Source organism: Cottoperca gobio, chromosome 13 (assembly GCF_900634415.1).
Source record: "Cottoperca gobio chromosome 13, fCotGob3.1, whole genome shotgun sequence".
Classification (NCBI taxonomy): Eukaryota; Metazoa; Chordata; class Actinopteri; order Perciformes; family Bovichtidae; genus Cottoperca; species Cottoperca gobio.
The window spans coordinates 2,492,348-2,518,131 of record NC_041367.1 but is presented as its reverse complement, the minus strand read 5'-3'; the positions used below and the strand labels follow the sequence as shown (position 1 = coordinate 2,518,131).

Below are 25,784 nucleotides of genomic sequence, written 5' to 3'. Positions count from 1 at the left end.
GCGCAGAGACACTGAGAATGAACTTATTAGTAGTATTACGTCTGGCTTTTGGGGGATTCTTAATGATATTGAGTATTTAGATATACTGCCTTTAAAATATTCTGAAAAACTACTCTCAGGTTGCAGAAACCCCCCCAAAAAACGTAAATGTTCAAACTGGTAGCTCCATCCCTGCTGATAAATATTCTAGTGATACCACATGAGCCATAAAATAAAATGAAAATGAACAAGCATAAACAATAAGGTTATTTTAGCCAGTAAACATCCCCAGGGAATCCTAGTCATAAATGCTGAAGACAGGAAACTGACAGTAAACTTCCATCATAATAAAGCCAGGTCATACAATATGATATAAACAGTGAAAGCCTTCTGGGCAGAGAGACGATGTTCACTTTGTGCCTCCTACTGTTGTGGCAGATTGTATTAGTATGTGTTTTATTATTTATTATATATATATTATTATTTTATTTAATTATAATCAATTTAAGTGTGAGAATACAGCCTCTGTAAACATATGGGAGAAGGCCTGAATAACAGCATTAGTGGGGTGAAAGTGAAGAGTGAGTCTCCCAATTCAAGCTCATAAAGAAAGTAGATTTATGGGAGCCATAAATATATGGCATAGTATATCGAGGATGAGATAAGGAGGGACAGGCGCCTGCTAGAAAGACAGGACTAGAGCGTCAAATGGGAAAAAGACCCAGAAACACACTTTTAAAGGACGGTCAGGCAAATTCCAGGTGCTGAGTCAGAGGGTGGAGGGCAGAAAATGTCAGGTTGATTTACCAGCAAGAGGCCTGGACTCAGGGCACATGAAACAACCTTTTTAGCCTCATCTTGGTTTCACCATGGGAACTATAAAGAGGGGGGCCAGATCAGTACTTGGTCAGTGCGCAGCTGGCTGGGTACTCAGAGTTTGTTATGTACTTACGTGTGTAATAAACTCCACTTGTATCTAACTTTGAACTTCTCCAGTGATCTTCTTTTTTGACTAAGTATTACACTAAAAGTCTGAGTTAGATTAGAATTTCAACAGTTTAAGTATTTAAAGAAGTGTCTGTGGAGGAGATCCAATCCTTCAGCTCTGGCCCGGAGGACAGAATTTCCCCACGACACTACCTCAGCTCTAACATCACATCACCTTTTATTCAGCGACACAACAATGGAAAGCTGGATTTAAACTTAACGTAAACACAAACGTTCCTTCAGAATGTCTCCTGACATACATCCTGTTTTCACTTCCTGAAGGAAAGCTCCTGGTAGGAGTCATCCCTCGCCAGTGCAGCTTTGGCTTCGCTGAAAAGACGAAGACTCAGAGCCAAAAAGAGCCAATTCTCCTCCAACAAACCGAAGCCAGCTGCTTCCTACACGCAGAGAAGGGCTCCAACTTTCCATTGCGTGAAACTTCAAGAGAAGAATGCACCTCTTCTTCTCTCAACATGTGCTGCAGCTAGTAGCTGTGGCTGACAAACAAAAAACTGGGAAAATATATCCAGTTTATACAGATTGCATTCATTTCCTGTGAGGAAAACTAATGAAATTGTTATTTTTAAAGATTAAAGATGTTTAAGGATTATTATTTAAGATATAAAGAGTGAAGAACACAAGCTGCTGATGCAACAACCCTCAGTGGAGGAACACTAACAGAAAGCACCAATCCAGTAAAAGGCTGCATCTTTGTCCCTCAGGGTTTTATGATGTCAGTGAACGCCTCACATGTCAGTGAACGCCTCACGACTCAGCTCCTGTGCACTGCAGACAGTTCTGTTAAAGCTTGACTGCAGACACAACAGACAGCACTGCCTTGACGCAGAAATAGTTCCTGAAAGAAGAAACATCGATGCCACCATTAGCTGAAGGCTCACATTTTGTAGGCTAAACTGGTGTCATGACGCTTAACGGTGGAGGTGAGAACGAGGTCAAACACTCGATATATTTACCTAAGAGGTGACACTGAAATGGACAGATCAATACAGAGTGAAGGGAATCCTTGGCTTACAGCCTCCTCTTGACACCAGCCAGTAAACCTCAGGTTGTGATGCATAGAAATCTTTTATTTCATTAAAAAAAACAATGCACTGCGATGAAGGTTACAAGACACATTTCTGTTAAGACATTTAAAAAAAAAAAAAGAGCAGTCAGCGTTTCACATTATGGAGTTTTATGTCAAATAAAGTTTATAATGCAAGCCCATTGTTCTTCATGATTCTATTACATCTGGTCCGCAGGTCATTACTTCAGGAGAAAACCTCATTTGCAACTCATCAGGCAGCGCACAAAGGTGTAACAAAAGAAAGCAGTCGTCAGCCTCAGCAAGGCAACGCAGGGTTTATACAGAAGATTCTCATGGAGCGTCAAGTCAAAGTAAGTAGGAGTCAGAATTATACATCGTAACCCGGGGGAGCGCACACACACACACACACACACACACACACACACACACACACACACACACACACACACACACACACACACACACACACACACACACACACACACACACACACACACACACACACACACACACACCTGGGTTATATTTACAGCCACATTATTTAGTGTGTTTGCTGTGACAAGAGAGCTTTAACCTTCAGGCAATACGATCAAACCACCAACACTCACAATGAATGAAATAACTCTCTCTTCCATAATATACAGACTTAATCAGTCATATAACCGTTTGGGCTGCGGCGTGCATTTGTTATGGCACCACTTGTCACTTTCTATGTCACAGTTGTGACATATTTAGCGAGAGGTTAGTCAGTGACATGTTGACGCTTCACACTGATGTCGGTGAACTGTAGCACTTAAAGGAGACAAGAATAGAAAGTCCGCTCCGATCCAGCCCACTCATTAGCGCATACAGTTACATAGACATGCTGTAAAGTCTGTGAGTGTGATGCAGCGTCTCCACGCCATCTTGTTACGTCCCTTAACAGCCCACTCTGAAAAAGTCCTGGGCGTATTGCAGCGACCTTGTCCCGGAGCGTCTAAGCGCTGGCCTGCGCTGCCTGCTGCGCCTGCTTCCTCTGGTTGTAGGCGTCGTACACCTCCATGAACATGTCCTTGCACGATATGCGTGCCTTCAGTTTGGAGCAGATGAGGAAGGAGCCGGCCATCTTGCGGTGGAGGGAGTACGACTCCTCGGGTGGAGGGGTGAGGCGGTGGCGGAGCATGACAGGGACGAGGCTCTGGATGCGCTGGGTGGTGCTCTGGTTGCCGAAGTCGAAGGGCTCCACGGAGGCAAAAGCTTCGCCGAGGATCATCACCGCCTCCACGTGAGCATCCTCGAAGGCCTGAGAGGGAACACGGAGCGGCGTTACAGCGGCTGTGTGTGTGCGTGATCGTACAACAGTTTAGGATTATTTCCATTATCGATTCATCTGCCAAATATGTTTTGTTCATCAGAAACATTACGTAAATAATTAGTTAGAATAATTATAAATAGCAGGAGATTCGTTTAGTCGATGGACTGATGGTTGCAGCTCTAATGCGTACACAACACAAACAGACTTTATCACCGTGTAAACCTCGAGGCTTTGTGTTTATTATATCTATATGTAGCCATACTGTACATACAACTTTTAGCCACGTTTTATATAACACAAGGATAAAGATGTCATATAAAAAGGAAAACACCCAGAAAGGCCACACGAGGTGACACATGCAGTGCACAGTTTGACATGCTGAGAAGCTCACACGCAGATATAATTCCTGACATTTACCAACTAAATACAGGGTTGAAATCTCAGCGTCTTGAGCGAAGATACAAAAAGTAGAAAAGGACGGGGGGGGGTCATGCACTATAACTGCAGGGAAACAAGCAAGTGCATCAGGCGAGTGAGAGACACAAACACACGGAGAAGCCAGAGGAGGATAAACCGGATCAAAAATAAATGAGCACAGCAGCAGAGACGGAATACTTTACCTTGGCCTCGAAGCCCGTCAGGAATTTCAGTTCCTTTGATTTGGACAGAACTATAGCTCGATCACCGATGGAGGCTGCGTGCACCACCTGAAATGACGATAATGATGTGGTAACTACGTTTATTTAAAGACGTTTTAAGGTATATGTGCACGACATGCGACTGTTTATGATCGTTTCTTCCCTCAAATTTAGCCAAAGACTCTCCTGCTCAATTATTCATAGAAGTCCTGTTGCATAAATCATGTCGTGTGGTGCACCGGTGGGTGTCCTATAATTTTAGATTCATCATACCTGTATGTAGTCATCAGTGAAGGACTCTTCGTAGCCTCTGCACGCACCGAAGTCGAGCAGAACAACCTGCAAGATGAGAGAGTTATGCATCTGCTGCTGATGAGGATTTATTTTTTTAAGGTGCAATTAAATATTTGGTGAATTGTCACCTTGCTGGTTTCTGAGTTGTAGAAGAAGTTGGCCCAGTTTGGATCCGTCTGCATGAACCTGAACTCAAACACTTCCCTGAGACACAACTGGAGGATTTCGTAACAGATCTGGAGACGGGAGGAGAGAGTTGCGTTTACTGACATGTTGTTATTATCTGTATCATTTCCATGCTATAGCTCTGGTACAGTGCACTGCCACACACTCGTCGTGTGTACAGATGCTGCATCACTGCAGGTCATGCTCCAGGGGCAAACATCTCGACTGATGGACAATATTCTGCTTCATATTAGCTTGTCAAAGATTTCCACTGCAGTCAAAAAAAAACTGTTTGCTCTCCCGCTTGCTGCACACAAAAGGAAACATGCAGCTGTATTAAAAAGGTCTAACTGCACCATAAACTACATTTATATCATCACAATAACAAAAGATGGTGAGCTTCATTCAAAAACCTCAAGAAGCTTCAAATGTAAAAATAACAAAAGACATTTGGTACAGCCCTAAAATATATTTATATATAATATATATTATATATTATATATAAATATAAAATATATTATATATAATATATATATATATAATATAATATATATATATATATATATATATATATATATATAATATAATATATAAATATAATATATAATATAATATATATATATATATTTTTTTTTATTAAAGGAGTCACCCCCTACCTGGTTCCTGGTCTCCTGGTCCAGGTCTACACAGCGGTCCAGTGGGACTCCCTGTACCAGCTCCATGGCCAGCACCCTGCGGCCTGACAGCTCATCGATCACTTTAGGGATTTGGAAATACTCGTTTCCCTCCAGCATAGACCTGCAGGACAAACACAAACCATTAAAGACGAGCCAGTGATGAGCGCTCTGAGCGTTTATGTAGAACATGTAGCATAAATGTTAAAGCAGTTAGAAAGTGTGCAGATAAAGATGATAACAAAGACTAAATATTGTGACTTAACATAATGTTGTTTGTGTAAGAGTCTAAATATACTACCAGCACGTCTTCAATACTGTTATATGACAACAATATACGTACTATTTAAGTAGAAGTAGTAATACCACAGTGTATAAATACTCTTTTAAATATGAAAGTATCAGAGAAATGCACTTAAAGCACCTAAAAGTATTAATTCTCAATGTCCCATTTCAGAATAATATGCGTTATATTATTAAATAAAACTTTAACTTAACCTGTAAAACATAATAAATTATTTGTTGATTAGTTTTCTTCAAAGTTACCAACGCAAGTACAATATTTGAGTAATTGTACTTAGTTACTCTCCAGCCCTGCTTAATAATAATAATAGAAATAATAATAATACAATAAATAATAATAATAAAAAAGAAATAATAATAATAAAATAATAAATAAATAATAAATTATGAATTATAAATCATAATAAAATAAATAATAATAATAAAGAAATGATCAATTATGAATTATAAATAATAATAATAATAATAATATAATATTAATATTAATATTAATAATAATAATAAAAGCAGGAGTAGAGTATCTCTCAAAACTATATCAATTAATAAAAACAAGTACATACTCATAAATGAACTTTACTGCGCCACAATGCATTCAAATTAATTTGGAATGATTACATAATAGTTAAGAGGAAAGACACATACATAATGTCCTGTAGAAAATATATTTAACACTATAATGTTTAGCCATTTTAATTGACCTTAAAATAATACTGTTTCAAATTTCAACGTGCAACACGCAGTTTTGGAGCAAACATTCAGTGAAACGTCTTTCTAATTATAGAGTAACCTCCTGAATCTTTACAGCTGACGTGGTTTCTATTCTGTGCAGCTGAATGTGTAACGGCTCACCTGAACTTCTTGGCACACTCTGCTTCCCTCTTGTAGTCACACTCCCACGCCAGCTCCCTCTGAAGAACCTCTAAGCTGTTGTCTGCAAACAGACCTGTGGAAAAATAAACAGCAGGGAAAACTAAATAAAACATCCCGACTCATCTTTTAAAAACACAACAACGCGGTTTCTGCAGAAGAGCAAAGCGTGGAAACAATTCTGCTGGTGCACGACGGCGTGTAACTGCAACTACAGCACCCCCCCATGGTCGAAACTGTTACAGGGAAACAATCTATAGTCACCTCCCAATACAATGATGGGGGGAAACCTGGACATCTCCAGATGCAGAATAGCTGAATTTGCATTTCTTAAGTGCACTGCAACAGCATTTTTATGTTAAATAGTTATAATTTAAATTCTCAGTAAGAGAACAGAATAATTCATAAAGAAATATTTGTATGCAGATGTTACAAAACGCCTCTTTCCTTCAGATCTTAAAATGTCCTTTTCTTTCTCTCCGTCTCGCACTGACTGAGGAGGAAGCACGCTGCAGTGCCAGACACAGGTTTTGATAACAGAACGGTGGGAACGTGCGTCATGAATCGGGAGAAATTGTAACCTCGGGAGGGTTGCGATCAACAGACACTGAGGCACAGATATGATGTTACCTCCTGGCAGCAACACGCTCATCTTCAGCACTGACATCAGGTTGTTGATGTCGCTGTGGATGCTCTCTGCCACTCCGGGGTACTGGGAGGAATAACAAACTCAATTAAAGCAGACGGTATTAAAAGGTTGTGATGGGAGACAGAAAGAGAGTTTGTACGAATACCTGGATCTTCATGGCGATCTCTCGTCCGTCTTTTAACACCCCGTGATGCACCTGGCCGATGGAGGCTGCAGCAAACGGTTTGTCTTCGAAGGACGTCAGCTTCTCTCGCCAGCCTGCTCCCAGTTCCTCCTCAAGAACTTTCTACACAGTCAGAACCACACAGAAAACGTTCTTACGCGAGGCCACGCTTTAAAAAATTGGTTGTTCAATCTGACAGAAACACACACGGCGCTGCCTCCTTCACACGTGCACTACAACCCTGGACTTCTCTACATACCACCCAGAGGAGCGGTGTGTGAGAACAACAATGTGCCATTCATTTGGACCCGACAGCTCCCGAGTATTACGTCTATGTAAAGTCTGATTGATGTGGGACTAGAGAAGCTCATCGTCTGGAGAATTCACGGCGAGCGAGAGTCTTGATGGCGTTCTTATAGCTGCTGCTGTGAAACCGGAATAAATCAACGATCCGAGGGTCGGCGGCGAACATGTCTTCTGGAGAGACGACGAGATTCAGAAACTTCTGTCCGTCAGGGCCGACGCTGAAATAGTCGGACAAATTACAGAACGTCTACGAGACCGCAGAGTTTTTGCATCATTCCGTGCTTACAGCAGGCTCTACCCGGGCGCCACCCCTCGCCGAAACCAAACAGAGCATTTCCAGTAAGTGAGAACACTTCTGACACGGACAATCTCCTGTGTGTGTGCCACATGTGTGACCCGAGCAGATTCTGCAGACATCTCATGTGAGGCTCAGGTGTCAGGGACTTACGTTCATCTGCCAGGCCGGCATGAAGTCTGCGCTCTGCCGGACCCTCTCAAAGATCTTCTGCAGCTGGGGGTTGATGAAGGAGTTGTCTGAAGAAAGAATGCAGAGAAACTGTCAGAACAATCCCCTTTCGGCGAAGACGGAGAGGACACGTGAACACTTGTGCAGCGTTTACCTTGAATGCTGAGCATCTGTCCGATCTTCAGTGCAGCCCCTCGGACTTTGCACAGTGTGTTGACTATTCGCTCAGCATTGGCCTCCGACAGGAAGGGAGAGTCTAACAGAGCATTCATGTCTACAAAACACACGGCGCACACAGGATTATCAGCAGCGATATCAAGAGCAACATTTCAGGTACGATAGCAAAGAGTCGTAAACCTGCTGCTTGTAATGAATTAGGCTCCAGCCCTTGTAGTAAGCAGCAGGTCAGAAGGAGGTCAGTGGTTCATAATTACACTTTGTGTTTAATACATATTAAAGCCTCTTTCAGTTCCTGTTAACCAGCTTTGATGCACTGGCTGTCCGGCGCCTGACAGGTGCTGACACATGAGAAACGTCTCCGAGCAGCAGTCTGCAGAATCTGCCTGGCGAGAGGACAGGAGGAGAATATCTTTACCTCCTTTTTGTTTGCCTCCAAAAGACTGTTTCGCCACTTCTGCAATGGCACCAAACCCGAGTCCTACCGCGAGTCCTGCAGCAGGGAGCCGGAGACACAAGTTATTTTAGATGAAGGGCCACTTAACAGATGCTGGATGGAAGCGCTGATTCAACACAGCTGCTGCTGCTGCTAGTCGAAGAGTGAAATCATATTTCACGTCTGAGATCTTTTGCAAAACTATTTGAATTAAAAACAATTCTGACACTTTAGAAATCATAAAACAACAACACAAGATAAATGAAAGAGCAAAAGGTATTCCCTTTTCTTTTTAAACACAGAAAGCTTTTGGAGTTTATTTATTGAGATTCAAAAGAATATGAGGTTAGTATTGTAATGAATGCACACAGAATGATTTACAAATGTATTTCAGGATTTATATATAAATTATTCTCCACCAAAATATTTTTTAGATGCACAGAAAAATAAATGTAAAAATAAAAGTTCAAATATATTTCTGATACACAAATATTTGTTTTATTATTTTAAATACAAGTAATGGAAATCTACGAATATAAGTATTTTAAAGTATTTCATCAAAAAACATTTAGATGTTGATGCATTTATTTACAAACTGCTTGTCACGTGTGAACTGTATTCGTGTGTTTGTTTCATAGCTCGATATACAAATAGAATTATCTGGAGCCAATCATCACAGCCAATTATGATACTGGAAAAAAAAAAAAAAAAAAAAAAAAAAAAAAAGATAAGAGAGATATAGTAGGAAGAGAGAGGGAGGATAGAGATAGAGATAGATAGAGAGAGATAGGGAAGAGAGAATAGTATAATGAGTAATATATAAAGATAGATATATAGAGGAGAGATAGGAGAAGAGATATATATATATATATATATAAATAAAATATATATATATATATATATAAAAGAAAAATATAGTTAAGATATATATATAGCTAATTTTCTATAATATAGTATATATATATAGAATAAATATATAATATAAAAGAAAAATATATATATATATATATATATATTATAATAAAAGCTAAATATATATTCTAATAAAATTATAATACATAAAAAACAAAAACATTTCAAACTAAATATATCATTTTTACAGAGCAACATTGAACAGCTTCTACTACACAGGTTACACTATATGCGTTACAGAGATGAGAGTTAACGTGTGATATTTTATTGTGATTTATCGTGTGAGGACTGACGTGAGAAGCCTGTAAATATGGTTTTATAGCAACACTGAACGAGTGTATTTACTGCTGTTAGTGCTCTTTACAGGGACAACAGCGTATGAACATTAACACACTGTACGTGCAGCAATGGAAAAACTCATTTTAAAGTATTTTGTTCTCACCCCCAAAATTAACCAGCCTGCTGATTCTTGTGGCGGGAACCTGCCTCTCTCTGGCACGGTCACTCAGCTGAGGGAAGACATACCAGAGGATGGCAAGAGGTTAATATGTTTATTTTAAATCATTACTAAAGCTGTTAGATAGTAAAACTATTCAGACAGTGACCTGTAATTACACCACAAAGGCCAACATACTATATATGACATGCATTACATGAGTATACTCAAACTATAGGTAGGTACCACTATGACTATATAAGTACTAAATATTAACTCAGAGTGTGTGTGTGTGTGTGTGTGTGTGTGTGTGTGTGTGTGTGTGTGTGTGTGTGTGTGTGTGTGTGTGTGTGTGACAACACAGCAGAGACATGTTTCTTCAAAGTTCATATTTAAAAAAATCTAAAGGTCCCGTCCTTCCACCCACCTTCTGTCTGACGGGTTTGACGAGGGCCTGCTTGGCCTCCCTGGCTTTCTTAATGTCCTCTGGGCTGAGTCTTGCCAGCACCGTGTCGTGGATAGACCTGGTCTGGTAGTAGTACCGGTGGATGTTGGGGGTCGTGTGGAGGAAGCGAGCGCTCTGTCCCGGCCAGCCCGCCCCTGCAGGAGCTGCACCTGGAGAAGGAGGAACTCCTATTGTAGGAAGAGGAGACTCTTTTAAAGTCTTATATCAACCTGTGTGTCTGGCAAAACAAAACTAAAACATCATGAGACGTGCTGTAGATCAGTCACCAGGGAGGAAGAGAAGGGTCTTGAATACATTTAGATGCATGCTGACATGTGTAAGTTTGTGTGCATGGACGTACACAAGTATATGGAATTAGGTCGTGTGTACAAGCGTATTGTTAATACCTGTTGGCGTCTCTGCTGCAGCTCCAGCTTCTGTCTGGCTTTTCTCCAGACCTTCAGAGGGGAACTCGGACCCCACGGACCATTTGGCTCCTTCATCAGGGTCCACAATCTCCCAACCCTCCGCGTCCGGAAACACATCCTCGTTTATTGGCTGTTGCTACAGACAAAAGCAGAGATGGACAAACAATTTAGTCAAGGAATTACTTTATGTACATAAAGCTTGGGCTATATTTAACGGTTATTGTTTTTAAAATCAATGAATTTATTAATGCTTCTTTTAATTAATCATTTAGTGAGCCCAAAGTGATGCGTTCAGGGTCTATGCAGGAATCTTTACCGCATTGCTGCCGCCCATAAAGGTGCCCATGAGTCCTTCCACCGCATCCTGAGCAGCTTTGACCCCTGCTCCCATGGAGGAGCTGCAGGCCATTAATCGAAGCTGTTCTCCCTGGGTGGTGACCAGGGCAGAGCCCACTTTACCTGCCCCCCGCAGCACCTGCAGGACTTCTGATAGCATCACTTCATACAGAGAGGTGGAGCGAGAGAGAGAGAGAGAGACAAGTTATGTGATGAAGTTAAGAAAAACAGGCGAAACTAACAAGACAACATGCTCAGGTGACGGTTATTAACCAATAAACAAGTCGAGAACACACTTTAATGAACGTACATAAAGAAAGTGGTTTGATAAAGTTTAATTTGCTTTTTATTGCATGTTGATCTTGATTTTATTTAAATATACAAAATAAACTTTTCTCACTTTGTCATCATTTTGCTGAGGTGGGGGCCCTTTATATTTTTATTTCACCAAGTGTTTGTAAGATAATAAATCCATGGAGATATCTGTAAACGTTACAGTTCGATGTAGACTATTGGGACACACATGCATCATGTTCTTCACCTTGATAGATTTATATAACCTTGGATGGGATTGGCTGTGTCAGGACATACCCCTGTCTCATAAACACGTGTCGCCTACAAGGAACGGTGCAACAGTGACCTGCAATACCACTTTACAATACAATAACATACATAATAAAAGCAGTTACATACTCTGGGCTACGTTTAATTAGCTCATTAGCTCCTGTATCAGTTAGTGTCAACAATGTTGTGTAACGTCGGCTGAATGAAGCTTGAAATCACAAGCTAGCTAACTCCAAACGCTTTGTATATACACATATTATTCCCCATAAACTAAATGGATTATTTAATTAAACATTCGCCTGTTGGTAATTTAAGTAACTCACTTTTCCTGAAGCTACTTTATCCTGGTTTTCCTCGGTGACTTTCCTCTTCCACGACCGGTCTGTTTTTCAACGATTTAACACCCGGAAGTTGAAAGTTGACTGACTTGGCCGGGAACCAACCACAGTGCGAATTTAATAAGTAGGCGGTACCCAGATGTGAATGAGGAAAGAGTGTATTCCGTCGACCAATAGCAGTGCAGAACAACAGATGATTGACGTCTAGATGAGTACTTTTGGTCAAATCACAGTCAGTATAAGGCGGGCTTTAAATGAAACAGCCTCTAATGAGAATGAAGGGGGTGCACGTGCAACGAGGTACTGTTACCGAACTGTACAGAATGTTTTTATTATTGACAAAAGGACATCATACAAAAATTCAGGTAAACAATAGCAACAGAAAGAGAACAGATATGTGATACAAATATATATTAAGAGCATACAATGAGAATAGACAATTACATTAAAAAATAATAATAATAAAAGGTACATATACATATACATCATATTCAGTCAGACGTTTTAGGGAAACAGTTAAATAATTTTCTAAAAGCTTATTACTTTTGTGTTATTTAATAAACTGAGTGGGTTAAGAGCATTCAGTTCTAGGAGAAAATATGAACATGAAGGTTAACTATAACATGTATATAGACAAAAATGTAATTACATCTCAATTAACAGTTAACAAAAATGTCTTTCTTAAATTTAGGAAGATTATGAATGTCCCAACTCTATAAACATAGAAATAGGCAGCACAATAAGTATGATTTTGAAAGAAACTTCCTTACTTTTTGGATAAAGTTTTCTTAAAATAAAATGAAATGTATATTCAAAACTGAGCTGTAGGCCCCTTAACAACGCAGACTACTTCAAATGGACTGAACATTTTGAATTTGAACAGGTCATAATATTTAAATTATTAAATCTTTTCCCATGTCCGGACAAATGTTCACATTTCAAATAAAGAGTGACATCGTGTTTTTAGGTAAATGTGATTTGCTTGATTTGAAAAATGTACCTATTTATTAATGTATTTAGGAACAATATATATTGTTCTTTGTGTCTCTTTGTGGTTGTTTTTCCCTTTTTGTTTTGTCTTTTTGCAGTTACTTTTCCTCTCTTTGTAGTCATTTTATGTTTCTTTGTTGTCATTTTGCATCTCGTCTTTCTCTTCCGGTGGCATTTTGCAAGATTTTGAAGATTTCTGTGAACTAGAAAAAAAAAAACAATACAACAATATACAGTAGGTAATGAGAAAGTAAAAAATATATAAAAATAATTTTAGTATTGGGAAAATTCCACATTCACAAGAAGAGACAAAACATTTGTTTAAATCATTAATATGGCACCATGATAAGAAGCCTTAAGAAGGAGAAAGCAATTCAAACTAGGTATCTGTTCGATGCATTAATACTATATACTCTATTATACTGTACTTTCAAATATTTTTCTTATTTATAATATTCAGCATTTTAATCATTGATCCCATTTTCAGCATTAATACTATTTACACTATTGTATATATACATATATTTAGATTTTTATTGTTGTTATTTGTTGTTATATGTTGTAGTCCAATGCCAGTATTTTGCTTATCTTTGTTTGTATATATTTTTATTCTAAATTGGAGCACATGTAACAGTAATGTTGCAGGAAGTCCATCCATGACTATTAGTGTACTATGATGTGCCCTCTAGGTCTATATGGGTTTTCCCACCTGTCTTCGACACAGTGACCTTTTTATGTTTTATTCCACAGTGTGGTCCAGTGTGTGTGTGTGTGTGTGTGTGTGTGTGTGTGTGTGTGTGTGTGTGTGTGTGTGTGTGTGTGTGTGTGTGTGTGTGTGTGTGGGGAGCAGGAGGCAGCAGAGGGAGGGAGCTGTGCAGACTCCATATATGGGCACACCACCGACTCTGCATTGCTATTGGCTGTGGGCCTTATGCAGCTGCTTGTCAACAAGATGGCCTTCCTCCTCCTGCTGCCGCTTTGACACTGATTATTTTGGTATCCCCGAGAACATACCGTAAAAGCTTGTGTCACTTCTAAATAGATAGTGGGATAGCGAGTGCTCAGTGTCCTAACAAGGCGTACTGTCAGCCAGACTTTGCTCAGAGAACTGACAGGCACACACACACACACACACACACACACACACACAAGCCTCGATAGCAGCCATCACTACACAAGGTTGATAATAGAAAGTAGCTGTTGGCTAATGTCGACGCTAGCTTAGCGTTAGCTACGTGGACACGGATAGTTAACTCGTGTCACCTGCTCTGATTAGGTGGAAACACAGCGAGGAAACTGTTGTCATCGACTGTTTCGCAAGTGAAGAAGGTTGTCTGTGGATATTAACGCTGCTAAGGTGAGTTAGCTAGCAACATATAACGTTCAGTCTATTTTATATCTTGTTAGCTTGCTAGCCAGCGCTGTCATGTTATTATGCAGGTAAGTTGTGCTAGCCAGTTAGCAAGATCGTTAGCTAATGACGGGTATTTACTGTATGCAACAACCCACTAATACACTATTAAAGTTACTGAAAGCGTACTTGATGGGGGTCTAGTTGGTGTTAAATACTATTACAGTGAAAACACATACGATATCCTACATTAACATCTCACCAGGACGTTAAGCTAACTGTTTGCTAGTTGGGGAACCAGCTAGTGTTAAAGACGTTTCAACAATCAGACGGTCAAAAGGTGATTACTACAATTACAATGAACAATAACGAGTGTTGTTGCTGTTATCTTGGGGGGGTTGTGACACCACACTTGTTGGTTGTCACTGAAGAAGTTGGCTGAATTTCAGCTTGTTTTGTAGGGTTATAAGGTTATCTAAAACACAACCAGGAAAAGTAATGGTCAAGTTACCTGCAGGCCTTAGGACTGCATATTGTGGGACGCTTGTCATAACATTGAGTGTTTTGTTTATGCATATTAACTCATTGATGCATTGCACTTAGTTGCTGTAAAGAGATGTGTAGCATACACATTGATGACCCAAGATGAGCAAGTAGAGTTCATCTGTTTTGGGGACAGTAGCATATTAATCATATTGTCATTGCTGTAAAATGATGAGTTTCGTTGGGCTTGAAGTACTGTCTGCTTTGATATTGTTATAAAAGGCATCATTTGAGATGTTCAAGTAGGATAACACTGTGTTGACACAATGATCTTTGTGATTGCAGTATTAAAGCTTGCATCAAAGTCTAACTTGTGATGCTGTTACAGCTGCTCAGACTAACACGCAGACAGCCCTGCAGGACAGTCAGCCACTCTTCCTAGGTGTCCTCTCAATGTAATAATGCTCCTGAGCAGACTGCTGTAGCGATGCACTCACTCAGCTCTATTGTTCTGTTGACAGTTTGCTGCATAACTGGCCTGCTGGCTGCGCTTCGGTTGCATTGTCTTCACAGGCACACATGCAGAGAGGGAGATTGAGCTCAGACTTTCTGGCATGCTTCGGTAATATCCTTCATCAGCTTTTGGTCGTCTGGCAAACAATGCTGGTAAAAAGAGTGCAGAAGAGCTGCAGGATAGTAAGAGGCGGCTGAGTTTTAGTTTCACTGTTCTGTGTTTGTAAAGCTGACCTTTTCTGTAGTGGTCGCCTTAGACCGTACGAGCTGAAAACAACAACACAAATAGTCACAAGCTTTGAAATTGGTGCTCCTTTAGCTAATCCAACTTGTTAAATCTTAAATTGGCATTTAATTGCGATGTGGTCTGTGTTCTGAACTGCACGCACCTACTTCCATAGTGAAACCATTATCCTGGGAATCTATCGCTATGCAAACAGCGGGACAGTAGTTTGTGATCAGGTCAGTACCTTGTTGTGTGTGGAAATAGTTCAGTAATACATACAGAAAATCATCTTTCTCTTCTGACAGTTGTGTGTCAGACAGCTTGGATACCGAGCGGTAAGTCCCCCGGCACTGTAGGGAAGCTGTGGTGCTGCTGGCTTCCACTGCGCTTGGACAGGATTTGAAGGATTAGGTTTATGCAGAAAGCTTAAAACCAAACCCAAGCCTTTATTTGCAGGAACTGTTTCAAATTAAGAGAGGGGGGAAAAGTTAAAATATCCCAGTACTAACTTAAACCTACTTTTGTGGAGTAATATGGACTGAATGAGAGATTCACTGTATGTGAGATACTGGGTGGGACAGCGAAGTGTTTCAGAAAGACATCCTGACCGGCACGTTTCTCCTCTCCAGCAGCTGTCTGACCGAGGGGTTAGTGGTGGCAATGCAAAACGATGGTGCATGATGCAAGACAATTGTATGAATGTTTGAGGAAAGCCTTAGTTATCAGCATTAAACGGGGATTTGATCTGTTCAGTCTCAATGCTGTTGCTGTTGCTTTAGTTATTACCGAGGTTCACATGACGTTGATGAATCCCCATCATCAGAACTACGCTATGACAACGATTAAATTGTGTGCCGAGCTGTATTTAAACACAATGTAACACCGAGAGCAGGAGGCTGAGACCAGCAGCAGTAACATGGTGTCCCAGGCTTTGCTGAATGTTGGTTGTTCTGCACAACTTTGTTGTTTGCTAACCGCAGAGGAGACGCAAGATTTGTTTATATTCGTTTGAGTTTCAGTGCAGATGGACAATATATAAAACGCTATTCTTGACACAAGTCATTTTTAGATGCAAATATTTATTGTTATTATCGATTGCTGATTATTTTCTAGATTAATATGAAACATGTCCATCCCCATTTCTCAAAATCCAAGATGTCTAAAGGTTTTGTTTTCAGTCCGCAACACAAAGATATTCACTTTAATTATATACATCTCCACACATGTTTGCTTTAAAAAGTATTTTAACGATTTAATGGATTATCAAAATATTATGTAATTCTTTTTGTTTTCTAATTGTTGCAGCTCTAAATGTAAACGGTGTTTCCAGCTGTGTCTGCGTTAGTGTGTGGACCTGACCTCTACTAACCAGCCTTAATGCACAGCAAAGTGAGAGCTAATAGTTCTGATCTGTAGGTTAAGGTGTGTGTGTGTGTGTGTGTGTGTGTGTGTGTGTGTGTGTGTGTGTGTGTGTGTGTGTGTGTGTGAGAGACTTTGTACTGAAGCACTGCAGTGGACAGACCATCTCTCTTCTAGCCCCTCGTATAAAACCATCCAATCTGTTGCGAGAGATGGATTACATGATGCAGTGAGGGGGGAAAGAGGAGTGGATGGAGAGGAGAATAAAAGTGGTTAAAGAGATCGAGTGATGCGGGAACATGGAGAGAAAGGGCAGTAAAAAAGGTTCACCAGCTTTTTTCTCAGAACAGTATAATCTGCCTGCTCTTAGCGGAGTTGTTGCTATGTGATTATAGAGGAAGCGTTTGAATTGGTTCCCCACACTGTGTGGGCGGTGTTAGCTTTTTGCACTTCTCTGAGCCATCCCATTAGTCCAAATGTGCAAAGCACCACCCATTCAGTGTGTTGGGCAGAGAAGCACAACAATGAATGTTTAAAGCCTGGAGTGAAGGAGTCAGCTGGCGAACATGGAAAGCGGGCCTCGGTGTCGTAGAGAGGAACAAATATATTAACTTTGTTATGCAACAAGATGCAATACTAGCTTGTGTTGTCCACTAAGATGCACCCGGTGTTATTATTCCTAACTATAACATCTGGGATTGTTTGTAACAAGCCATTGAAGCCAATTTTATTTCAGGTTATTCCTGAGCCAGTCGTTGCTTATCTGCTAATAATGCAGCCAACTTTTGTTAGATTGCTGCCACACCCCGAGATGCACCCGGCGGCGCTGCTTCAGGACACGCTCATCGACGATATCTGTTCATGGAGATGCTTTTGTTTTATGACATTCTGACTGCATGTCTGGACCTGTAGCGGTGAAGAGGGACACAACAGAAATATATATGTATATATTTTATCACATGTTGTTTCCTCTGGATGTTGTTTGTCAACAAAAGAAACCAAGTTGTGGGAGAATTGAACATAATTTATATTGAACTACGTATAATCTTTTAGTTTTTATGTCCATCCCAGCTTTTTAAAGTCCAAGGTGATGTCTGTAAATGTGTTGTTTAGTCTGAAACCCAAAGATCTTCACTTTATTATGAAATAAAACAGAGAAAAGCGAAAGTTTTTCCACATTTTCATTATCAAAATACCGACATTAGTTTTTCTTGTTGTTGATTTGAGTGTAATTAATCATTGAGCTGTTGCTGCAGAGGAGACTTTCAGATCAGCAGTGAGCTAAACATCTTGTTCCAGTGCCACTTGTTTCTCTTTAAGTACGCCGGCACGTTCCTGGCAGCCCCTACAGCTGGCATAGCTGCAGAAGCACGCTGGTTGGACTAAAGCCCCCCCCAGCCTGTAGCATAGGCTCTTTGGCAGGGAGAAGGGGGGGGGGGGGGAGGACAGGCAGGACAGGCAGGACAGCTACAGCAGTTTCACTACTACCCACCCCCTCCTGCTGTTTGCTAAAAATAGTTCCAGCATATGCCTGCATGCTCCTCCCTGTGTTGCCTCCTATTAAGCAAGTCCTCTTTGAAGCACTGAGATGCAGGAGGGGAGCGGAGGGAGAGAGGGGAGCGTCCATTTGTGTTCCATCTTTCATCCCTTTCATCCGCAGGCCGCAGACACACAACCTGAAATGGAATCCCTTTAATTTGATTTGGAGGCTCCAAAGCGGGGAGATGATCACAGTACACAGTAGTGAATGTAATTGCTAATTGAGTTTGGCCAGAGTAGGAGGCAGGCCAGTTGTTCGGTTAGTACGAGGATAGTTCCGCTCTCTCCAGTCTCGTGGCCGGGCTGCTGGTGTACCATGCGAACAGCATCTGTACCTCGAGGCATCTGCTCGATACAGCTGGTCATCGATGAGCTGAACTGATCCTGCCACATACGAGAAGTGTTGCTCTGTAAACTGTTGTCACTGTGGCGTTTGCTCCCTTTCCACTCATCTCTCCGTTTCCTATTGATGCAGGTTGTATGCTGAGTGTTGCTGGCGACGGCGACAGACAGTGCCCGTCGGGTTGGCACTGGAGCGGGGAGCCGACAATGAGAGCTCTGGCTCTGGGTGTTTGCTGGCCAGCGTAGATGCCGATATGCCCCCGTGGTCCGCCTCCTGATGGACCGAGACACCTTCTCCCACATCCGCCTGTGGTGCCCACGCCCCTTTGGCACCTACTCCCAGAACAAAGCTAGGAGTCCGGGCTCGGGGGGCAGCGGGGGAGGCGGCGGCGGTGGATCGGGGTCCCCCTCCCTCTGCAAGGCTGAGCCCGCTGCAGGGGCCAGAAGGACTGTGGATGGAAGTGAAGATGGAGGGATGATAGTGGGTGCGCAGGAGGAGAATGGAGAGGAGGAGGACGCGGGCTCGGAGAACACTCCACCCGAACCTGAGCTCGTCCCCGGCACCCTGACACAGAGCCAGGCCCCTCCGCCCTCTTCAGCCCCTCCCTCGCCACCCTCTTCCGGGTCCCAGATGGAAGATGGCCGCGTGCTGTTAGACACCTGGTATGTCATTAAGCCAGGCAACACCAAGGAGAAGATCGCCTTCTTTGTTGCACACCAGTTCAGTGGAGCAGGCCAGCCCAGACCCAGCGCCATGAAGGTAAAGAGCTGACGCTGTTTTTAACCTTTAGTGGCGACGCTCCGTATGGATCACTGTCAGCCGACACCAATAAACAATTACCCGTTTCTTATGGCAAATCTTTTTGCTAGTAAAATATGTAAAAACTTGTTTTGTAAATCGTAATCACGGGGGACGATGTTTTGCCGCACTTGTTAATTCAATTAAAGCTTTAATTTATCGGCCCAGTATATCGTGCATCTCTTTAACATTATATTCCCTCCCCACAGGTTAAAGGTAACTGGGCGACTGACTGCAGTAAAGCCAAAAGACGGAGACGATGCTCATCCTATGACCCTCCAACACGCTCCCAAGCCTCAGAGCTGAACCTCAGCCATGACTGCCCCCTTGCACCTCCGAGCCCTGACGAGCCACCTCTAGGAGGGGTGAGTGAGACGGACCTGCTGTCGGTGGCAGAGATGGTCGCCTTGGTTGAGCAGAGGACTGCCATGGCCCTCCAGGGGATTGTGGCTGTTCAACAGCACCAGTCCCCTAATACCACTCACGGTCAGGACATTACCCCGCACCAGCACACCCTTCTCCGGGGTACGGTGTCAGACCCCACTCCTATCGTGTTTGTGTCAGACGGTTCAAATGGACAGCCCTCCAAAGACGCCCAGGTGTCCTTATCTCCCATCCAGACAGACCAGGAGCTGGAGGAGCAGCAGGAGTCCTTGAGGGTGGCCCAGGCCATAGCGCACTTTGAGTCCCAAAACCAGGAGAATCGTCTCCATCTGGGCGCCGGTCCTGAAACAGACTCTTCTAATCGAGATAGCGAGCGTCGGAAAGGAGGGGAGTCTGGCGTCGTTACCCCTCCGCCGCCCCCCAGTCACAGTCATGGTGAGGTAAGAATAGCTTTTCGAGTGTCAAATCTGGATCCACGATCTCAGTTGGAGCCAGCTGGCAGGTCCCGCTGTATGTTCATGAGCTGTGGTGGGGGCGGTAACCAGGCGGCGGCCAGGGCCAAAGAGAAAATCACCTGCGACCTCTACCAGCTTGTCAGCCCCTCATCTAGAGACCCTGGTAGTTTGCTGCTTGCTGCCACAACTGCTGCCCCCAAACCAGATGGAGACCTCCATCACCCAGACAGGCAGGCCTGTGGCAGCCCGGACCCGACCCAGGAGGAGAAGAAAGCTGCGGGTATGGGGAGGGAGAGAGTGACTGGCTTCCATGTGGAGGTGGTAGTGACAGGTGCTGTGGACCAATGTGTGTTTTATGGCAAGGACAGTACAGAGAATGTGCAGGAGGAGACGGTGTGCTTCGCTATGCCTAGTGGGGGGGGCGGAGGTGTAGGCAGCTCCACTGACCCTTCATCAGATGATCCCCCTCCCGGACAACTCTTCTTCCTTCAGCCCCCTCGGGGCCAAGAGGAGGATATAAAAGGAAGTGGCGCTGGCAGCGGGTCAGGAATTTGCTCTCTGGACTGTGCGAACAACAACGGCCCTGGGGCCGGGGGGGCGGTGGGCTCAGGGGAGCGACCAGATTCTCCAGGCCTCGGGGAGGACTGTTCGGACCCTTCGCTGTGTCGCCTCTACCGCCACGTGTCCCATGACTTTCTGGAGATCCGCTTTCAAATTCAGCGCCTCCTTGAGCCGCGCCAGTACATGCTGCTGCTGCCGGACCACATCATGGTCAACATCTTCAGCTACCTGCCGACGCGCTCACTGGCAGCCCTCAAGTGCACCTGCCACTACTTCAAGGTGCTGATTGAGACTTATGGGGTGCGGGCGGTGGACTCGCGCTGGAATCAAGATCCTCTCTACAGGGAGGACCCCTGCAAGCAGTGTAAGCGGCAATATGAGCGCGGGGATGTTTCCCTGTGCCGTTGGCACCCCAAACCTTACCACCACGACCTGCCTTATGGACGTTCCTACTGGATGTGCTGCCGGCGTACAGACAAAGACACACCGGGCTGCCGTGTTGGGCTCCATGATAACAACTGGGTCCAGCAGCCTGCTGATGGCTCTCAACCCATTCGCACCAAGAGGGAGGACAGGAGGGAGGAGGCCAGGTAGAGAGGGAGGGAAGAGTACGCCTCACACATCCCAACTCTCACCTCCTCCTGCTCACCTCCTTCTTGCTCCTTCTCTGTTCAGAGAGCGAACGGGTGGAAAGAGGATTATAAAAAAGGAGGAATCAGCACTCCAGGACTACTTGTTTTTCTTTGCTCCAGCACTCCTCGCTCGTACTCGGGAAGTTGAGAGGTAAAGAAGGAAGAGAGGTGTGTCACTCTCCTTGCCTTTTTCGTTTCAAGCCCTCCAGAATCCCTCTCTCTCCCCCCCCCATTGTGCTCCAGAGTGGCACCTTTTTAAAGATAAGTTTGCATACCAGGGTTGGGGTCCCCTCCTGCTGCTGACAGTCAGCCCTCCTTCTGCCTCTTACTCATTTGCGTTTCTGTCTAACTCCATACATGGCTGTTGGGTCATGTGAAAACCTTGCGGTGTATTTGATTGAGATTAGCATTCATAAAGTGACGCATAGAAATGTATTGCCCTAGAGCCTGCTTACTGTCCCCGATACTTGTTGTGTGTTGTGTGTTGTATCACAAACTCCCATGTTAGCTGTACAATGGTGCTTCAAGGAATGAGCTGTACCCGGTCCAACAGATGTTAAAGCTTTCAGTGGTGGAATGTACAGCATTGCTATAGAAATGTGATTGTATAAAGCAAACTTGATTTTCCGTTGTACAAGATGCCATTTGTACCTGTCCTGCGCCATGCGTTTCTACTTCTCTGAATGTGCTGTAACGTTGTACTATGTTTGAATTGTCCCCTGATAATGCTGCTGAAATCATTGCCTGTGTCACGGACGTTAATTCTGAAGATAGCCATATCATTGGTTTATGACAGGCACAGAGACCTGCTCTCATTGTTTCAGAGTGGACCCTAACCTTGCTGACCCGCCATAAAGAGGAGCCACTGAGTACTTCCTGGTTTACAGAGAATTGTGGGAGATGGACTTTATTGATTTTAAGACCAGTGGGATTGAATGGGATTAAAAAGAGAAACTTGATGTCACTTTGGAAAGGCCTGAATGTCACTTTGTATGGTTTGATTGGTGTGTGTGTGTGTGTGTGTGTGAGTGTGTCAGAGAATGTTTGCTGTTGTATTTGCTTTTATTCTTGAGGACTGTGTTCTCCCTGTATCGGTCTGTCGCCCTACTCAACCTGCAAAGATGTATTTTTTAAATACTCCATCTTTGTTTTAACCCCCTCAGCTCTTCCTCTTCCTCTTCCTCCTCCCCTCAAATGTGGCAGAGGGCAGTGTTTGCCAAAGCCGTCATTCATGCTTCGAAGCGGGTGAAACCAACTACCACAGAAACTCTCTACACCAGCTTCCAGCCTTAAAAAGCCCCCCTACCTCTTCCCCACCCTGCAGGAGATTGAGGCGTCAGAAACCTCACAGATGATGAAGAGTATTGGGAGGTGCACAGGACCCTGTAGGCGGCTAGATTTCAGATGCTCGATAGACTCCATCCAGCTCTACTGGATCCACCCATGACTCTTTGTGTGGGAGAGTAAGAAGAACAGTGCCTGGTGACGCCCCTCTCTCTTCTCCTCCTCCCCCCCCCCTCTCCCCTCTCCCCCTTGCTGTTAAACTCCCCCCACCCCTGCAAGCTGACAGACTGGACGTTAAAGAACTTTTATGATGAATGATGAAAGTGCATGGAGGTGGAAGATGGTTGGGTATTCATGGGAGAACTCTGTAGGTTCCAGACGTGTACAATGCTAATGGGAAATATCTGCTTAAATAAAAACAGAAGTGATGATTAAAACTGGAAATCTGAATCGCTACCGGGTTTGTGTGGTGAGTTAATACTTTTAAATCTATAACAACCAAATATGAAGTTATGATGCATCTCATTCATGACTTTCTTTCCTGACATGCCTCCACGGTGGATGGAGAAAGTTCTTGATGAATTAAAGTAAAGTAAACTATATCAAAGCGATTATAAACTCACAAATCCAAGTCTCATTTCAAACAGTCACGCGTGACACTGGAAGTGTTTTAAAGGCAACACAGGTGAGTGATCATTGTGGGGCTGAAATGTTCTTTTAAAGGGACAGTTCACCCACTTACCTGGTGTGCTATTGATCTATTTTCTTTCTACCGTATCACCTCACAGCACGCACTCCTTTGCTTCCTTCTGCCCCGTGATACGGTAAAAGAAAATAGTTCCTACATGAAACCGCTCACATGGATAATGTTGAGTAACCAGGTCATGATGTCTGGAGAGACAGATCCTGTTGAGCCCCCCACACTCGGGGTGAACTGTCCCTTTTGAGAAGGTGAGTTCATTTAATTCTCTTCATTGATTTCTTGAGCCAAAGTTTTAAAAGGAGTCGGAAAAACTTTTAAAAACAAATCTTCCGGATACTTTAGACTTTATTGAGTTTCTCACCTGGCTTCCAAATTATACTTCTATGTTCGCACCTTTTATCTCAGCGCACACCGACCTGTGATTGAATCAACGTGTAACAGGATACAGTAATGGCATTTTAACCTGATCCAACATTTGTAGATCGCATTACAGACACTAACACTGCAGACATGCAGTGAAGCATCACAAGCTGCTATTCTTGCATGACTAGTTTCTAAATCGTGAAGTCTCTATGATTTGCAGTGACACGTAATGTCCAACAGGTGGCGACACTGCTCCTGTGAAGAGACATCCCAACATAATCACACCCAGACAGACTCAGGACTGCTAAGCATAGTACCCCCACATAAAAACTGCTACAGCCATCATGATGAGAGCATTAGCATCCACAGTGTACTTCCACGCCGGGTCCTCGCTGATGTCAGGCAGCTTCTCTGATGCCTCAGGCGTGTCGTCCTCGTGGGCCTGGGAGTCGCCGCCGCCACAGAACCGACCAACCAGGCGACAGAGAGACTGGTCCTCCTCTGCAGCCACTGAGAGGAAGAGAGAGGAGTCAGTTCTTTCTCCTCCTGTTGACGTCCTTTCTTTCTTTCTTACCTTCACTATCCTCCCTCCACCTCTCCTCAGCCTCTCTTCGGGCTCTCCTCCCTTTCTCCTCTTGCTCCCAGTCCAAGTCCTTCCTCTCCTCTTTGGAATGACGCAGGCTGAACACCAGGCGATGGAGCTGAGAGGAGATACAGACACCATCTGTACGTGTTCTCTTAAATACTGGCAGATCAGGGCGCTCAAAGCTTTCACGTGTTGTGTGTTAAGGAACTTGATACGACGAAGAAGTGTGTAGAAATACTGTTAAAGGTAAAAGTACACATTATGTAAATAAATATATCATAATATATTATAATTAGTGATGCATTAATGATTTCAATACTTTATATTCTGTCAGGTAGCTTAATCTTTAACATCATTTATTATATTTCTGCAAAGTAACTAATGTTGGCAAATTAGTATAATAAGTATAAAGTTGCACAAAACGGAAGAACAAGTACGTCAACATTGTAATTGAATACTTTAAATATGCGTAACATGAGGTCTCAGTGCGTCTCTTACATGCTGCTCCTCGACGGGCTGCGTGCAGCAGCTGACCAGCAGCACCAGCGCTGACGTACAGAAGAAGAGTATGATTGCAAAGTGGAGGTAATGGATCCCACACACCAAGAAAGGGCAGTTAGAGGGGAAAAGACAGCTGCCAGAACCGAACCAGAACTCAGGCAACATCCGACACAGACCCATCCCCAGGCCGCCAATCAGGCCCCAGAATGCACCCTGCAGGAGGACAATTAAAATGTTCTGTTTGTTTGATTCCAGCAGGTGTTCCATCAACGATTGAATACGATGCTAGCGTGCGTGTCATCTGACCTCCTCGTTGACCCTCTTCACAAACACAGCCAGGAGGAAGACGGAGGCGATGGGCGGAGCCAGGTAGCTCGAGACCGACTGGATGTAATCAAACAGCTGACCGCTCTGAGCCGCCTGCACAACTGGGATCCAACAGATACTGACGGCCACGATGCAAAGCACCCAGACCCTGAGGAGGAGAGGGGAGAATCGTACCTTCAACCTTTTCTTTAAGGACATGATTCGTTTTTTTAACTAAGTTACATCTGGTTCGTAATAGGTTAGAAAGTAGAAAGGTGAATGTGAAAACAAAGACGGAGGTGCAGAGGATTCGACCCGAGCACTTACCTGCCCACAATAAGGAGCTCACGCTCGGTGGCCTGTGGTCGGATGCGAGTCCAGATGTCCATGGTGAACAGAGTGCTGCTGCTGTTAAAGATGGAGGCCAGAGAGGACATGAGAGCCGCCAACATCACAGCCAGCATCAGACCTCGTAAACCTGCACAGGAAGGTGGCAGCGAGG

The 25,784-nt window shown here is 43.4% G+C and overlaps 3 protein-coding genes across 4 annotated transcripts in view; 1 reads left to right on the top strand and 2 right to left on the bottom strand.

Annotated features, from left to right (window-relative positions):
- Nucleotides 1-2,033: 2,033 nt before the first annotated feature.
- Nucleotides 2,034-12,002, bottom strand: coq8b (coenzyme Q8B). Its single transcript, XM_029446888.1, has 16 exons — nt 11,891-12,002; nt 10,984-11,165; nt 10,647-10,803; nt 10,222-10,427; nt 9,801-9,867; nt 8,429-8,503; nt 7,988-8,107; nt 7,816-7,901; nt 7,044-7,184; nt 6,880-6,961; nt 6,232-6,325; nt 5,062-5,203; nt 4,369-4,476; nt 4,220-4,285; nt 3,929-4,015; nt 2,034-3,296 (listed from the first exon to the last, which is right to left on the bottom strand). Coding segments are annotated over exons 1-16 (1,920 nt in total). The 5' UTR covers nt 11,892-12,002; the 3' UTR covers nt 2,034-2,990.
- Nucleotides 12,003-13,862: 1,860 nt separating this feature from the next.
- On the top strand, nt 13,863-23,279 carry fbxo46 (F-box protein 46). The gene is made up of 3 exons (XM_029446477.1): nt 13,863-14,252; nt 18,842-19,468; nt 19,717-23,279. Exons 2-3 carry the CDS (start codon nt 18,986-18,988, stop codon nt 21,499-21,501), a joined length of 2,268 nt encoding a protein of 755 aa, XP_029302337.1. The 5' UTR covers nt 13,863-14,252; nt 18,842-18,985; the 3' UTR covers nt 21,502-23,279.
- Nucleotides 23,280-23,751: 472 nt separating this feature from the next.
- slc5a2 (solute carrier family 5 member 2) overlaps nt 23,752-25,784 on the bottom strand; it is an 8,501-nt gene continuing 6,468 nt past the window's right edge. For both annotated transcript variants that reach the window (XM_029446479.1, XM_029446478.1), the window contains exons 12-16: nt 25,610-25,760; nt 25,283-25,451; nt 24,974-25,189; nt 24,464-24,590; nt 23,752-24,399 (exon numbers count right to left, since the gene is read on the bottom strand). In XM_029446479.1, the coding sequence (XP_029302339.1) occupies nt 24,194-24,399; nt 24,464-24,590; nt 24,974-25,189; nt 25,283-25,451; nt 25,610-25,760 (869 nt within the window). In that variant the 3' untranslated portion in view covers nt 23,752-24,193. The remainder of the gene's footprint in view (nt 24,400-24,463; nt 24,591-24,973; nt 25,190-25,282; nt 25,452-25,609; nt 25,761-25,784) is intronic.